Genomic DNA, 17,553 nt, shown 5'->3' with positions numbered 1-17,553 from the left:
TGAGTTTGAATTCACCCACCAGCCATAATAAATCATAATATGTCAATAGATTTAATCAATGCATGCTATCATTTGGGCTTTTTAGTAAAAGTGATTTGACTGAACTAAAAGCAGATGGCAACTAAGGACCAAGGTCAGTCACGAAAACATAATCTCATTGAGTCTGAATGAGTATGGATCCTAATCTTTTCACTTTGTAAAATTTCAGCGCCTCTGGAAAAAATGAGGTAGTAAATAAATCAGATGCCAAGGCAAGACTATACGGCAACAGATTAAAATGCAGATTATAGGCTATATGTTGCTGTGATGCATTAAATTGGCATTACAAAACTACTCTTTGACTGAGGGATTACCAGGATACTGTTATCCAGCTCAAGAAACAAGACTAAACATGCCCTTAAAACATGAACAGACAAGAGGTTTATTAATGCTACAAATAGTGACATTTGCTGATTTCTTTATGAATTCCAAAAAACAAAAACAAAAAACTCATGAATATCTCAAAAAAAGATTCACAGTTCAAATGCCCAACACTGAATTGCCACAGGCTGTACACTTCAGTCTCAAACAGAAACATTCTCCCTTACACCTTATTGTAGCCATTTGATGCACATTAGACAACCTCCCATTCATTCACCATTTTACTGAGCACCCACTGCTGAGAATACAGACCATTCATAATGGACAAAGTATTTTCAAGATACTGTTTAATCTGAGGCAGGCTGACATCATTCCCCATTGACATTGATTGTCAATAATTAGAACCTCTCGGGTCAGTCACATAATGTCATCAACCAAAGAGGATCCAGACAACACACCATAATTATGCCCCTTTGGGTTATTTAAACTGTGATGCACTCACTTGCAGTTGAAAACTAGAGGAACACCTAGATAGCTGCTTGCTGCTATTCGACAGTCTCAAGTGACCAGAGGCTTACAAAGCGACTACTTGTTAATCAGCTGAAGCAGACTGCTCTTACCGGAGAGGCCATTAGTGAATCAATTTTTTAAATTGAACAAAAGGGAAAGGCAATTTTCTTTTGCAAGATTTGGAAAAAAAAAGACTAAACCTTCAATTCCTAATGTGCCTTAATGGCATAGCAGTTTTAATGCATTTGGCCATTGAACATTACAAAACAGAACTGAGAATAGATCGCCCTTTCCACACACTCTAGCTAATCACACTAGTCTATAGACTGGCTGCTAACTTAAACCATTTAAAAAATATTGACAGAGACCTGATCCCCCTGATCTCTCTCTCTCTCCACTGCTTTTTTAAGGTTTAATGACCAAAGGTTTACTCCAGGATACCCTGGGGCACATTCTGATCTCCAAGAGGAGAAAAGGCTTATAAGTTCCAATGCAGGTGTCACAAAAATCCACCACATGAAAAGCTCATTGCTATGCATAAAGACAGCCGTTTCATGCACAGTAAGTGGACTTTTACATTAAATATTCATCATACATTGCCTGAATAGCCTGAAGCTCAACATTGTCATTATTGAACTTGTACTGTTCATGAAAGATACATGCATATGCGAGCACACAACTACAACCAAATTCTATTTTAGTTGCAGAAACATCTGATCTGAGTAGATTTAGTATGAGAAGAGATGTCAGCAGTTGTTAACTGAAATCTAAAGATGAAGAAGTCATCATGGCTACCCTTTGTCACTGCGACTGTAACAACAGCAGGAAAACATCAAAATGTTAAAATGCCACAATTTTTGTTTCCTTTTAGGGAGACGATTTAACAGGAGAACATTATTATAATTGAGTAAGGTAATGGCAACAAGCTGTTGAAGCTTGGTAGGGGAGAGTGGGGCAAAACCTAACACAGGATAAAATGTAACACAGACTTTTAAGTAGACGTATCAAGCTTGTACTTTTAGTCAGATAGCGAGTGAATGCTATGTCCCAGAAATTTCATTGTGGTGTGTAATAGTAGCCATGGATGTATGTTGTTTATATATAAAAAAAGATTCATTTATTTCAAGTAATATTTTCAGAATTGAGCCAAATACAAAAACCTTTTGTTATTTCCCTACCCTCCCCTACTGTATAGTGTATTATCTTACAACAATTTTAACAAACAGTATACATTACATAATACAATTTTAACAAGAATTATTTATAGTTCTTATTTAGTGATATTAGTAATGGCATAGTATAGCATTGTTTAGACTCCATATTATTCAACAATATAAACTGTGGAAAATAATAGTAGATTAATGTAAATCAATATAGCAATCCCAATACTTGCAATGTTCTGGCCTACAGTAACTCTACCAACATGACATTTAGGATGGCATAGGGAATTTATTTTACTGGAAAAATATTTCACATGTATGCATTATTATTATAAGATATTAATCACATAATGAGAAATTGTGCATTTATGACATTTGTTTCGCAGTATTCCAAACAAGATCCAAATCACCATATAATGTGTACTTTATAATTCATTCAAAAATGAAAAATAAAGAAACAACGGCCTTTAAATTTGCCTTATTGTAATACAATCATTTACCCAAAGGAAACCAAAGTTGGTCATTCATTTTAGGCTATACACAAAGCTAAACCAAAAACCTCCCAAGGCTAAAGATCTAATAATGAGCACAAAATCCATCATGCATAGATTAACGCAAAGCCTCCTGCAAGATAACATTGATCAAACATACCTCCTTTGAAAACCTAAAGGGTGGCATAAAACATTAAGTGAACCTTAATGTGCGTGTTCACTTTGAAAGCTGTTGAAAGTACTGGAAGAATAATGTTTAAACACTGAAATTATTAGCACTGTGCTAAGTGACATAACCGGCCTAATCACAGTAGTGTCTTGTCTGTGGATACATGCAGAGAAATGGCGACTAATCTCTGTCAGTGCTCGAGCACCACCGAGGGACACGGTCTCCCGGGCAACCGTGGAGGCTATTTTAAGACATCTGTGTGCTCCAAGCCCAGCCAGCCTGGGTAATGTGCTGCCTTTTGCAGTGTTGGGTCTGGTTCCCTACTGGTCCAGCTGTCTGCTCCTAGAAAATGCGACATTTCTTAATTTGGTTTTCCAAAAAGGATTTGTATTGGAAAAGACCTTTCAGTAAACTTGAAACTACATTTGAGTTTTCAGTGTCGTGAACCCCCCCCCCCTTCTTTCAGCACACGGCTAAATAATGTATGTTTCATTAGATACACAAACTGAACATGGAGACAGGATAATTGCCAAGCACTTGACAAAATAAACATTAGTCTTTGAAGTGCGATATTGGAGGGAATGACCCATGGCACAATAATAATACATAAGACCAGGAAAGCAGAATTATGAGTCAGAGTTGGCATTATGTGCACTGTAACATCTACCTACAATACAGGAGACCTCCCTGAAAGACAAACAATAGTCTTCAGGTCATTGGCGAAAGCTATTGTTCCATTCTGTGCTCCGCTTTTGCATGATTCATTGATTATTCTAACACTGAGAGGTCCACAAATTACCATGCCCAAGTGCATCATTTGCATTGACATGCACTGCAGATTTTAATTGCCATTCATTTATGTTACTAATTTAATTTCTGCGCCATGGGGGGAGTGTTTTTTAGTCAGCCTTTATGTATTTTTAATCAAAAGATGTGACTGTCCACTAGATCCTTTGTTTCTCATGGCACATTCCCACATTGAGCGACTATGACTTCATTAAAATGTTCTTAGGCAGGAGTAAACAAAATGTTCTCCTTTGCAGCACATATGCAGATCAGCCAGTATAGCTGTACTAAGAGAGAATCTGTGGCTACGAGTGATTGTGCGGCTATTTATTATGTGGAACAGCAAATCTGATAACCTCTTCACTGCTGCAAAATTACAAAATTATTGACTTTTTTCTCAAGACCTTTGTTTGCCATAAACAAAGAATATGGAGCTCATTCACAGAAAAAAAAAATATTTTCAATTAAGCTTTTGTGTGAAAATTGTATTAAAAACATGTATAGATTTCAGACTGTTTCTAGGGCAATGGCATTATCTCCAGAACATTGTTTATCTCTTAAAACCCGAACTTCTCAATGTGACCTTCTAAGTAGGGAATGCCAGAAGGAGGAAAGAAGAGTGAGGGCAGTGCTGTGACCCATGCAAGGACAAGCAGCAAGCAAGAATAGTATTGTGGGTAATGAAGTCCTTTTGTTAGATAACAGACAGTGAGCACTTACAGTCTTTATCTTCTAAAGAACTGCCATAAACTGGGCATTCATGTGGTCAATGAAGACTATAAGAGGGCAGTACATGTTATCTTTGTTTAAAAAATATATTTTAAAAAGATAACTTCTTACCTATGATACAAATTATTACTTTGGGTACAAATGCCAGCAGGTGAGTAGGAGACTCAGACTGGCACATGGTGAAAAATTGAGCAGGGCACCAACCCGGGGAATAAAGCTTATAGCTGAAGTTTTAGCCACTCCATCATAATCAAATGTGCAAAAATGCAGATAGTTTAAAACCAGGTCATGTGCTCAAAGCTTGTTTTTTGGATCAATGCCATACAGGCGCAGTCTCTATTTACAAGTCTGCATGTCGTCTGGGTGGTTTACACTATCAGTGTCATCCAGTCCACATGTTATAAATGTCAATGTACTGGCGCGGCACGTTGTGTAACCTTCAATCGTTTTGAAACATGGACAAAATGGAAAGCACACAGCCACGGTATAGGCATGGAGCTTGAACCCTGCAAAAGTCTAGCTCTAGTCTAGCTGAAAGTTTTTTTTTATTGTACCTTCATGTCACCCATGTAGTCTTTTTTGTTCAAATTCAGATTGTGCAGTACATCAAGCTGTCAACACAAGCACAAAAAGCTATAGCTGGATTATTCATTCCATTCAAATTCATTGAGCTAGCCATTAATCTTCATACTGTCACATGCTCATTCACATGTAACTCAAAACACCCACTTTGCTTGTTTTCCTCCATTCTCATCCACTCTTCTAAGATCTTTCAAGCACTTTCATGTTACACTTGTATCTCCTCCCATCACTTATACTGCACTTGTATCATTATCTTGATGTTGTAGCTCATCGTCATGCCTCCTAGTTTGACTCACCATAGCTTTCTGACCTAGCCTATGCTTACTGAACTGGATTTAATGTGTTCATGGCTATGGATAACTGTTACATAATGAGTATTGTACCTCATTGGACCTGTGTTTTGTAGTTGTTCCAATGACCTTCAGCATGCACTTATTGTACGTTGTTTTGGATGAGCCATCAATTGTAAATCGCTATATAAATGCAGTCCATTTACCATTTACAAAAAAGCGTCTGCCAAATTAATGTAAACTTGCATTTTCTTCTTACATTACATTACATTACATTCATTTAGCAGACGCTTTTATCCAAAGCGACGTACAAAAGTGCATTTTCATGATCGTAGACAACTGCTGAACACGGGTTCAGTAAGGTACAATTACTTATTTTGTAAAGCTATTTCTAGCCGAGAACAAAGAACACTATCCTGGTCTAACATCTGCAAAGCCAAACTAGGCAGAAGAATAAGCTAGAGTATTAGGACAAATACAATTTACCAAGAAGTGCAGGGATGGGGCAACATGTAACAAGTGACAGGAAAAAAGGGTTTTTTTTTTTTTTTTTTTTTTTTTTAATATATATATATATATACACAGCGTGGTGGTGGTTATTCTAGGTATAGTCTGAAGAGATGAGTCTTCAGGCCACGGCGGAAGATGGATAGTGAGGGGGAGGTTCGGAGAGGGACGGGGAGTTCGTTCCACCACTGGGGAGCTAGGGTGGAGAAGCTCTGTGATCCCTTTGGGCGGGTGGGAGGGGTTGCAAGACGCCCTGCTGCCGCAGAGCGGAGTGGTCGAGCAGGCACATAGAATTGAGTCATGTCCTGCAAGTAGATAGGGGCTGTCCTGTTGGCGGCAGTGTAGGCAAGGGTCAGGGCTTTGAATCGGATCCTGGCAGCGACCGGTAGCCAGTGAAGTGATCGCAGCAGGGGAGTGACGTGGGAGAATTTGGGGAGGTTGTAGATGAATCCTATCCTCCAGAGGATAAGACAAGAAAGTAACTGGACCTCTTGTTCACACGAGACTGCTGTCTTAACCTGTCCATCACCCCTCCTGACCTGTAGATACTCTTTCACCCCTTTCTACTGCACTGTCTGCTTCACTCCTACCTCACCACCCAGTCTCCATCCAGCTGTCAGCCTGTTTGTCCTCCAGCCTTTTCACAGACACTGACCTCTGCTTCGCTTTCTCAGGCATACAAACACACAATGATACCCTATTCCGTGGAGCCTCATCCCTGTTTGACCTCCCTCCATTTAATTTACTGCTTGTCCAGCTTCTCATTTCAGTAACGGTGTCTCTGCCACAGCCTTCAACCAGCTTATGCCAAAGCTCTGATAAAGAAAAAAACATTCATGATCCATCATCAGACTCTGCCCAGTTCTGCCCAGCTATCGGTAAACCTTTCCTATTGTTCACAAAGAAACACATTCTCTCAACTGAACACTCACACAGTAAATATTGACACTTCTGTGATTTTTAACAAGGTGGGTACATGATTCTCATGTGTTATCTCAATATACTGAGGATCTCAGGCCTTATCATCACCTCAAGTTTTTTCTCTTTTTTCCTTTCTGCTGTACTGTCAATTCTTAGAGAAGTTTTGTTCAGAAGTTCTGTTCCTACCCCAACCCCCCTGTTATATTTCTTAGGATGCCACAAGGTTTAGTCCTTAGGTAATTTCTATTCTCCTTCTACAGCTCCAGTTGAAACACCTCAGTGTAATTCATGGCTCCCAATGGGTTGCATTCTTACTGTATGACACTCAGCTCTTCGTCATTATATAAGTTCTCCTCACATGGCAGGATGATTTGTTCATATCGTCACCAGCTTCATCGGCCAAGGATCAACCTTTTCAGTAGAGATATTTTCCTGGATTTATGTGTAGAGAACATGACTGCACAAACTTCCATCTGGCCTCTCTTCATGTCCAACATTCTCCCTCCTTCCTTCAGACAAGCTACCCTTTACAACTCATAATGCAACATAATGCAAATACGACCTCAAGCCATTGGAGCTCAATCAAGTGCCATTAATTACAGCAGGGGTTCACAAATTTTAGTACAGGCATCCCTGGGGGTCCATGAAAGAATCTCAGGGGGTCCTCAGCAATATTTCATAAAGGACATATTTCAGGAATTGGTGAAACGTATTTGCATTGCATAAACAATGACATACTGTATCTACATCTGCTTTTCCAGATTATTTTTGAGTGTGTAGTTAGAATGGTGGAAGTAAATATGTTTTTCTGACTTCTATTTTCATAAATCACTGGCAAATCCAGGGGAGTTCATAACACCCTCACCCTCTAGTTGACAGTTCATGCCCCCCAGTCTGCAGTTCTATATACAGTATGCATGTATCTCAACATTATTTTGACATACCTCCATACGCTAATACAAGAAATAGCCATTACATTGCAGCTTGTGGGTGCTGGATAAAGGTGTCCAAGTCCACCATTTTACTTATTGACCCACTCATGTAATAAAGACTATTTGACATAAGTATTTGTATTTACGTTTGTGCTCAACTCAACAAGTTTCCTTGTCCAGAAAGCTATTCATACACTATAGAGAAGCCACTGATTGTGACAATAATTTGTACATCATGCTGCATATACTGTATATTATCCATGCTTTCTGTATGCTGGAGTTCATCTGGTCACATACAGTAATTATGCAGACAATTTTCAGAAAAATAAAACCTTTTAATGTTCTGTCAATTAAAAAAAGACAACTGTGCTCCAGATACCATCTTTGTCTTTTTTCTTTTTTTCTTGTTCCAGGGAAATTTATTGGCTTGGTTTGCAAGTTGGGGTACTAACTTAAGCAGAAGTATGGGTTTAGAGAAAGTGAGTTTAGTTAAATCGAGGGTGTCTAATCTTGTCCAGGAAGGGGGTGTGGGTGAAGACTCATTCTAGCACTTAAATGCTTTTGTAGCATTTGGTCCATTGGAATGGATTTGTCTCGGCCACGCCTACCGGTGGAGAGAACACACACACCTTGGTTGTGATAGCTAATCAGCCCAGGTGCTTAAAGGTGTGTTCTTCTCCACGGTACGGGGCCGAGACCGGGAGTACACACCGAGAGTGCAAGACAGCAAGTCTGTTTTGAGTTTCATTTGTCAGAGTACTGCAAGACGGGAAAAGGAACACCACTGAAAAGCAGAAAGGCTGGTCAGCTGGAAAGTTGGCCAGCTAGGAGCAGAAAGCTGAAAAGCTGTCACTCCGTTTTACTTTCTTTTGTCTTTGTTATTTTGGTTTGATGTTTTAGTTTATTGTTTTCACTTGGAACCCTTGAGAGGGAAGGGTGAAGATGTTGGTTTATTTGATTTTGTGTTGATGTAGGTGCGTTCTCTCTCTCTCCATGTGGAAAATGACGGTCCACTCCTGGAACTACCTCATCTTCCTCCCAGGGGTGTCACACCAGCATGCGACAGTTTTATTTAGCAAATCAAGGTCTTGATTTTAGACCATAATTAGTTGATTAGCTGGATCAGTTGATTCACGCTGGGCCAGAGGAAACGTGCCATCTACTCTCAGATTGGTCACCCCCAGGTTATATGAACTGAGAAGAACTGCAGGCTAAATGCACATGGTGTGCAGTACATCATTTGTTTTTTGACAAGCATAATTTTAACAAGCTTGACAGATTCACAACAATGACAATGCTTAGGTTTCATCCAAAACAGATGGGGAGACGTTGAAAAAAAGTGTTCAATCATCCTGCCAAACTCCTGTTTCTCCTCTACTCTTCCGAAACCACAGCAGCTGTGTAGCAGTTTACCAGTGCACAATAATGTTTCTGAGCTTTTCTTCTCCCTTTTGGTTTTTGCTTCTGCTCCCTGACTTGCATGTGCACTTTTATAAGGAGCAATAGGAACAAAAAGCCAGTTTGTTCAGTTCCATCTTGTCAGTTTCCGGTCATTACCAGGTCATTAGTAGACTTCCTTAAGCTTCGAAGGCTGAAGCAGCACTTGTAATTGACCGAGTTCTGTGTCTTGCATGAACACACACCTGACACACACTGTCTGGCTGTCTAAAGCCGCTTTTCCACCGCATGGTACCGGCTCAACTCGACTCGACTCTACTCGCTTTTGGTACCAGGTACTTCATTTTCCACTGCAGATAGTACCCCTGTCAATGTAGCTGGTCGTCATACCGATGCCACAGGAAACTGCCGTGACGTCATCTTCAACGCGACACACACAGGAACAATAGAGGATATCGAAGGGATGGTGTTCTTGATTCTCGGTATGTGGCTGTTTGTCACAGCAAGGAGATGCATTTTGTTTCAGAAGAGACTGAAGGCAGTAAGATAAAAGACTGCTGAAAAAAACAGGAGAGTTTGGGAAATCCTACATCAGAGCTCAGACGATGAGATGACTCTGATTGCTCAAAGGCGACGCAAGAGGATAAGTGAGGATTCTCTCTGACCAATCAGTGGTCTGCAGTGTTTTCACATCACCTTTTGGTATCACTTCAGTTCGCTTGGAACCTCAACGGAGGTGATACCAAAAAAAGCACCAGGTACCAGGTACTATCCACAACTTTTGCCCGATGGAAAACCAAAAAAGTCGAGTAGAGTCGAGTGGAGTTGAGCCGGTACCATGCGGTGGAAAAGCAGCTTTAGGTAGCAATCCCATTTCTGTTGGGCCAGGCCCCATGCAATGAAATCTGGCTTCCTGACCACAGTAGAACAGTTGCTCCTTCGCAGCATGGGAGCACACAGAAATGATCGTGAATAGACAGGGACCTTACATCAAAGCTTCCAACTCTGGGAGGGGGTGAGGAGGGCACATGAAACGTCATTAACAAAAACAACAGGAAACAGTTCTGTAGGGAGAGCCGCCCAACCCCAGAAAATACTGTAGTGTGCATCTGAATTACAGTTTGAGAGCGTGGACACTTTCCCTCCCCTCTCTCTCTCTCTCTCTCTCTCTCTCCACGGAGCGAATCACTCACTGCACAATTCCACCCAATCAAGGGATCAAATATTATTGCTTTGTGCTTCTGAGATTCTCATGCAGTGTGTGGCTTGATTCGATTAAGGGAACACATCCAAGAGCTCGTCACTCCCAATGTCCTTGGGAAGCTTCTAGACTGAGCAATCTCCCAACTGGCATGGCTCAGTCTAATAAGTGGCAGGACAGTGAGCGGGGGTAATTGGATTCCCTGACAGACCAGATAAAGTCTGGGGTGCCACCACATCCACCCCCTAACAGCACACACACACACACACACACACACATATATATATATATATATACAGACACATACAAACATAAACACACACACAAATACCCCACCCCACCCTAGAACAAAATTTTGATACATGGAGTGAAAATAATGTAAAGGCTTTACAAACAACATGCATGCAATTAGATGTCCAGATAAACTTATTTGCATTCTTTAAGACCAGAATAATTTTGGAATTTAAAGGGGCTATGGGAGGGAATTAGATGTATTGCTATGGGGTGAACACACCCACATCGTTTTCACAAATGATCAGGGAGATTAATTCAATCAGGAAACTAATTGGGTTGTCCTATGGTTGTTAATACAAGGTCCACAAGTTAATGATTTTCTGATTAACAGTAAATCTATGCAGTCTGTGTACATGTAGATGCACTTGCATCTGTTTGTTTATATATCAAACACGCATATATTACTGTGCATACATCTGTATGTTTATATATGACACATGAATGTATAACTGTACATGCATCTGTGTGTTTATACATCAAACACGCATGTATAACTGTACATACATCTGTATGTTTATATATGACACATGAATGTATAACTGTACATGTATCTGTGTGTTTACACATGAAGCACGCATGTATGACTGTACATACATCTGTGTGTTTATACATCAAACACACATGTATAACTGTACATACATTTGTGTGTTTATACATCAAACACACATGTATAACTGTACATACATCTGTGTGTTTATATATCAAACCTGCATGTATGACTGTACATGTATCTGTGTGTTTATAGTCAAACATGCATGTATAACTGTACATGTATCTCTGTGTTTACACATGAAGCACGCATGTATGACTGTACATACATCTGTGTGTTTATACATCAAACACACATGTATAACTGTACATACATCTGTGTGTTTATATATCAAACCTGCATGTATGACTGTACATGCATCTGTGTGTTTATATGTCAAACATGCATGTATGACTGTACATGCATCTGTGTGTTTATACATCAAACACGCATGTGTGACTGTACATACATCTGTGTGTTTATACATCAAACACGCATGTATAACTGTACATACATCTGTGTGTTTATACATCAAACACGCATGTATAACTGTACATACATCTGTTTGTTTATATATCAAACATGCATGTATAACTGTACATACATCTGTTTGTCTATAAATGAAACATGCATGTATGACTGTGTATGCATCTGTGTGTTTCTGGGCGTGTGTTTGTATGTGCACATTGCTGTTTGTGTGCAGCAGAGTGTTGGTGTCTGTGTTCGTTCAAGTGAAAGGGTGTATATGCAATAACCTCCAAAATAAATGGCACCCTCGATAAAGATGAGGAATTTTATACAGGCTTTTTAAACTTTGTTTATTAAGGGTGGCCATAATTTTGGAGATGACTCTATAAGTGCGTGGTTGTGTTTGTGTTCATGAGTATGTTCCGTGCAGGTATCTCTGAGTACAGTATGTGTGTGTTCATGAGTATACTACTGTCTTTGCATGTTTGCATATGTGTTGGAGGGATAACTGCACCAGTAAAAAAAGATTATTATGTTCAGGGATCAATGTCTACGTTTCATTACATTGTCAAATAACATTTCCCTGATGACCATATGCTTTTAAAATATACAAATAATGTATTACCTTACAGTAAATTTCTAATTTCAATTATTCAATTCCTACTTTTTACAATCCTGTGTATGCACTAATATAGCATTGCAAATTAAATATATTACAAGCATACGGGATACCACTGAGTGCCTGGATATTGGTGACTGCAATCATGATGTACTGTACAATACCTTATCAAATACATCTTTCAGATAATGTGCTGCTGGTCACAGTCAATTTTCAGAGTCACCAACCATTCTGTTATTCTGTAATATCTGAATCTGATTTAAAAAATAGAACATTGGCATTTTACCTTGGATGATACTACACAGATAAAATTACACAGGTACTCATGCATCTCTACGGTCTGCCAAGAAGTTATTATAAAGCTGGCAAAGCAATTAAATTCTTAGTAGGAGGGAATTAAACGCAAGTACTGCTTTTTAAACTATACACAACGTTACAGTAAACCCTAAAGGTATACCTATGTCTTCTGCTGTTCATGCTTCTGAGCTTTAAAATTAGCCAAATATTGCAGCAATTACTGTAGAAAACAACCTATCTGAACTGCAGCCTAAGCACCTTATTGCTCACAAGTGTATTACTCATGAATCTGTTTATTAGAGTGAACCCCCCCCCCCTCACCCGCACCAAAAAAATAAATGTACTGACTCTAACTTCTATGCAGGTATACCCTATCATAGTGAGGACGTGCAAGAAAACAACAGAACTGTTTCAGTTATCTGTTTCAGAAGGGGACTTGAACAATAGGTGAGAATCGACAACAAGCAAACACTTCAGTCCCTGGGTATTTGGTGGCAAATGGATGCAATCTCCCATGAGTAGTTTTTTTCTTTTTTTTTTTGCCCGCACAAACAAGGGAGTCCTCCTACACAGAAGCTACACTATTCATTGCATCTCACTGAAACAACTAACAGCTTAACCAAAATGTTCTGGAATCGAGAATGTAACTGGCTTCTGCTTGTTTTCAAGATTCTTGTTTCTAAGGTGACAGAGCGTAATTATTAAAACAATTGCTATACTTTTCTGATTGTCATATGAGCCTACATGCATAATATTTTTTTTATTTAGCAACAAATCAATATAAATCTGTGTTTGTTAAAATGTCTTTGTCCCAGTCAGGCTAGACTATCAATCTTTCAGAATAAATGTAAGAAATATAACCAACCTGAACTTTATTTTTTGCTGTGCAAAAATGCAGTTTTAAGACTATGACACAACCACTAAGAAAATTGCAGTCACAGCATCTTTCCTCTTATTACTGCTGGGGTTTCCTCCGGCAAATCTTTTTTAATTCATTATGAAAATAACAGCATAATAGCAGCCTCATCGAATATAAAGTTTTCATTGCTTTGGGTGGCAAAAGTATTTAAACAAGAAGCACAACAACCTTCAAGTGAAGAAACAAACACAAAACTAGAGCAGATTTTCCTTGGAACATCATTCTCCAACTATTCAAAGATTAAGAGCAAAACACATTGCCACAGCTTAAACATCAAGGCTAGACAACACAGGCGGCTTTAAACCTTTTAATTCTGGTGAGCATTCATTTGGTGCTAGCAAATGCTCGGAAGCGGTACTTACGGGTGCCGTCGAACCTGGTGGCGATGGTGTCCAAAAACGTGTTCTGGGGCGCCAACAGGCCCTTCATCACCGGCATCTTGCCCTGGGTGGAGTAGCAGTGCCAGGTCCTGCAGGCTTACTCCATCGCAGAAGAAGCAGGGGTCCGACAAGGAGGAGGGTTTGGGGGAAGGGGGCGGAGGGGCAAGTGCGTTGGGCTGCAGGGTAGTTTCAGTCTGGAGGCAAAACTACATTTAAAAAAAGGTCCCGTGCCCACACAGTGCCCGGCTCTCCTTCACCTCATTCCCAGGTAAAGAGCTGTTCTTCCGATCCTCTCTTCACTCAGGTCCCTTAGTGCAGGTCACTGGCTACACAAGAGATGGGCACAGGCTGCCCGACACCCATTGGACCCAGTGGTGGAAACTTGCACGCAGGAGAAAAAATCCATGCAATTGCCATGTCTGCAAATGTATCTGTTGTCTCTCCTTTACTCTCTCTCTCCCTCTCTTTCTCTCTCTCCCGCTCCCCCCCCTCTCTCTCTCTCTCTCTCTCACTGAAAAGCTGGTAGAGCAGAGCAGAGCAGCGGAGTCTTCTTTCTGCCTCGCTCTCCCCTCCTCACTCTCCACTCCCACTTTCATCCTGTAGTTTCCAGCCAATGAGACCGATTCACACTCTCGCACTTCTCTATAGAAACCCGTCCTCATTTGGGCGATGCCGGTAACAGCAGCACATCTTCCTTTTGCTAATACCGCTGCAACTACTGACAGTATTTGCACTCTAAGAAAATCACCGAGGACAACACTGAGGCAAGATCTGCATCACACTGAAACTATTATTTGTCGAAAATTAAACAAGATTTCCACCAATAATAAAGCAGATTTAACTGTGTTGCTGCTTATTTTGAATTTAGGTTTTCCTTGGGAACATTTCCTGTCCTGAGGGAGTCTGAACTACACAGCACTTCCTCAAGCCCAGTTCAGTGGTGTCTTTCATTTCTTTTCAGTCTTCATACAGGGTGCATACTTCTCTGCCTTTTGGCTTTTTTCTCATCACATACTTCCAAATAAAAATCCTGTCTTATGTGATGAATAAGGATTAAATAGATAAAACATGCAGCGTAGGTTTTTAAAAAACATTTTTAGTTAAGAATTGAAACTAATCACTAAATGCACTGAAAGGATCTTAATTCACCCTGAGCCCATGCTAAATCCCCTAAACCCAGATTTTGCTCAAGTGTAAGTGCAAATTCACTCAACTCAAAAAGATCTTTCAGCAAGTTTTCTTTTACGGGAGGACCAAACATAAAGGCTGGATTTTCAACAGCAGTTCATTTTCTTTCAGTCATGCACATTGACAATTTACAATTTAGTCATTTAGCAGGAGCTATTAGCCAAAGTGACTTACAAACGTGCATTTCACGTGGTATGACAAGTTGGATCTGTCTTCAACCCCTCCAGGCCATTCACTCTAATCAATTTTTAATGGGCCTCATTATACTGTCTTCTTGTTACGTGTCCACCTCCTTTTGTCAATGGTAAAGCGACAAATCCATTATGGATAGCCCTTTCCCCCCTGCACATATGCTCCTGCGAGTAATGGAGCCCCAGCTGTAATTAAATAGATTGCGCGGGGCACCCTTGTGTGTAACTGGAGTTGCCCCGTCTGTCCAGGGTAACTCAGGCTGGTGCTGGAAGCTCCATGACCTCACATTCCCCTTGTCCCCTAAATGAATGGGTAAAAACTCCCCAGTTGGGACTGCCAGATCAAAATGAGAAACTTAGCAATCGTCCTCCAATGTACCCGGCCTAACTGATGCACCGATTGGTCTCTATGCTTGCAGCCACAAGGGAGAGAATGTAGCCATAAGTTGGATCACCTATATGACAGATCTACCAATCTTCTGCTACTGGGCCTGTGGTCAGGAGGAGTGCGGTGACGAGGGAGGAACTTGGGGGAATTGGAAGGACAGCCCTGTCCCTGTCCCTGAGTGAGGAAAGAAACAATAAGTGTCATCCATGCTGTGCTTACAAAGGCCAGTTATGGATGCAGCTGGACTGCAAGTGATAAAAACAACCACACCAGCAACGTTCTTCACCCAGTTGTTTGCTGTGATGACTACAGCGTTCAGGTATACGGCTGGCCACGCTCATTCGGCTCTATTTTTATTGGTGGTCTGTAAAGCGGATAGTTAAATCAAAGGGGAGACCACCGCTGCAGATAATGGAGAAATCGAGACACAGCATTTCAGGCTGCAACAAGAGTTGACATTATCCCTAGATGAAGCACTTCCTGGGGCTCAGTGTCTATCATGTAACCAGTAAAGCGCTAACCCCTGGAATTCCGCTGCAGAATTCATTTCCCATCGATGTCATGCGCACCCGACATCCTCATCCTCGTGATGACATTTGGGGCTTTCCATCACAGCCCCCGCGGCCTCCGTGCCGCTCTCTCTCTCTTCCGGTCCCCTAATGATATCCTCCTGGCGGGGCGAGTGAAAAATGACAGCGGCTAACCGCGAGCTCCTCGGAGAGCGGTGATAAAGGACCCCATCAGCCTCCTCCCCGTTATCGCAAAGATATTTTCGGGGAGGACACGCGAGACAGAAGCCCGCCGTTCTCAAGAAACATTGGGAATGCATCATCCCGCAACTGGAGGTCTCATCTCATTCGTTTCTCATAGCACTATATCAGCAATGTGCAAATCACAAACCGAACACATTTGGATCTTACAGTCCATCCATAAGTAATTGAAACTGTATCTCCATATTGGAGTGCCTACAGGAAAAAGGCGAGAGTTTTTAGACACTATACATTTTAATAAACCAGGGACACTTAGCTGACCTAAGTCATCTAATGGGTATGCATGTACTATACATTATGCATCCTCTTCATCTTTCACTGGGAAACTTTCAACCAGGAAACATGTTCAACACAGTTGATTGGGGATTGTTGAGAGAGAATGGCATGCCACAGCCCTTGTATCACACAGAATCTTCACACACACACACACACACACACACACACACAGGGAAAGTGAAACATACACAGACAGACTGTTACACACAACCAAGGGGACGTTAGGCAAGACCATTATGTCTATGAGGAGATAAGAAAACTCTTCTTAAAACCTTAAAAGGCTTGTATAATACCCATAATTCCTGTCTGTCACATATTTTGTTAGCAGTGAATATGTTATTATACTGAATACATTTTTCAGAAAGGAGCATGGATGCAACACTCTGAGCAGGACAAAGGAATTCCTTATACCAACGTGTCTTTTTCATAGAAAGAGTGTCCTCACATGCCTGGGCTCATTTCCATTGATTAGACAGAACAGCTTGAAGAGTTCGTTGATTGTGGTTCAGGTCCAGCAACTCTCATCAGATTTAAAGTTATTTCATGATTTTTCCTTTTGTGAGGGATGGTTGAGCACAGCAAATTTCCCTCCACTGCCTGTCAAGCTGTCCCCGGTGACTGCAGGGTGGGAGGAAAACATGGACGTCTTATGCAAAACAGGCAATAAGGACTGGCAGTCTGGGATGAAAAAAGCTTTCTTAATGTTTTCTTCCCCCTAAACTGTACCAATACACTTTCTAATATCCTCACAGAATACGTCACACCTGATACAACTGGGAAAGAAACACCTGGTTCAAAGTGGACAAAATGACAAATGTATGCTTAATGTTCACCTCACACCTGCACTCAATTTACAGGTGTGGAGGTTGAGAAATACCTTCCAGCAACAGGAGATCCAACAGGCTTCTTGTGCCGCAGGAGTAACACTGAGCACTTAATAATCTGCTCACAGCGTTTCTTCTGGGACTTTAAATCCCTTGGACCTTCCATCTCTACTCATCAGAGGAGATAAACACAGCCATTGTCTTTCATATCCAACTGCCACCATTTCCCCTGTCAAAACTCACATTGGAGGGTGTAAACATCCTTCAGCCCTCTTTCTCCATTTCAATTCAGCTCAATCTCTTTATATACACAATATATATATATGTGTGTGTGCGTGTGTGAACTTTCGTGATGTACAAATTCAAATACATAT

The 17,553-nt window shown here is 40.8% G+C and overlaps 1 protein-coding gene across 2 annotated transcripts in view; it reads right to left on the bottom strand.

Annotated features, from left to right (window-relative positions):
* kcnh4a (potassium voltage-gated channel, subfamily H (eag-related), member 4a) overlaps positions 1-14,082 on the bottom strand; it is a 75,470-nt gene extending 61,388 nt beyond the window's left edge. For both annotated transcript variants that reach the window (XR_010328318.1, XM_064321824.1), the window contains exon 1: positions 13,525-14,082. Coding sequence is in view for 1 of the 2 variants with exons in the window: in XM_064321824.1 (XP_064177894.1) it covers positions 13,525-13,600 (76 nt within the window). In the remaining variant the exon portion in view is untranslated. The remainder of the gene's footprint in view (positions 1-13,524) is intronic.
* Positions 14,083-17,553: the final 3,471 nt, after the last annotated feature.

This window comes from Anguilla rostrata, chromosome 2, assembly GCF_018555375.3.
Source record: "Anguilla rostrata isolate EN2019 chromosome 2, ASM1855537v3, whole genome shotgun sequence".
NCBI classification, from domain to species: domain Eukaryota; kingdom Metazoa; phylum Chordata; class Actinopteri; order Anguilliformes; family Anguillidae; genus Anguilla; species Anguilla rostrata.
Note: the sequence above shows the minus strand (reverse complement) of the source record. Positions and strands in the feature narration are given on the sequence as shown.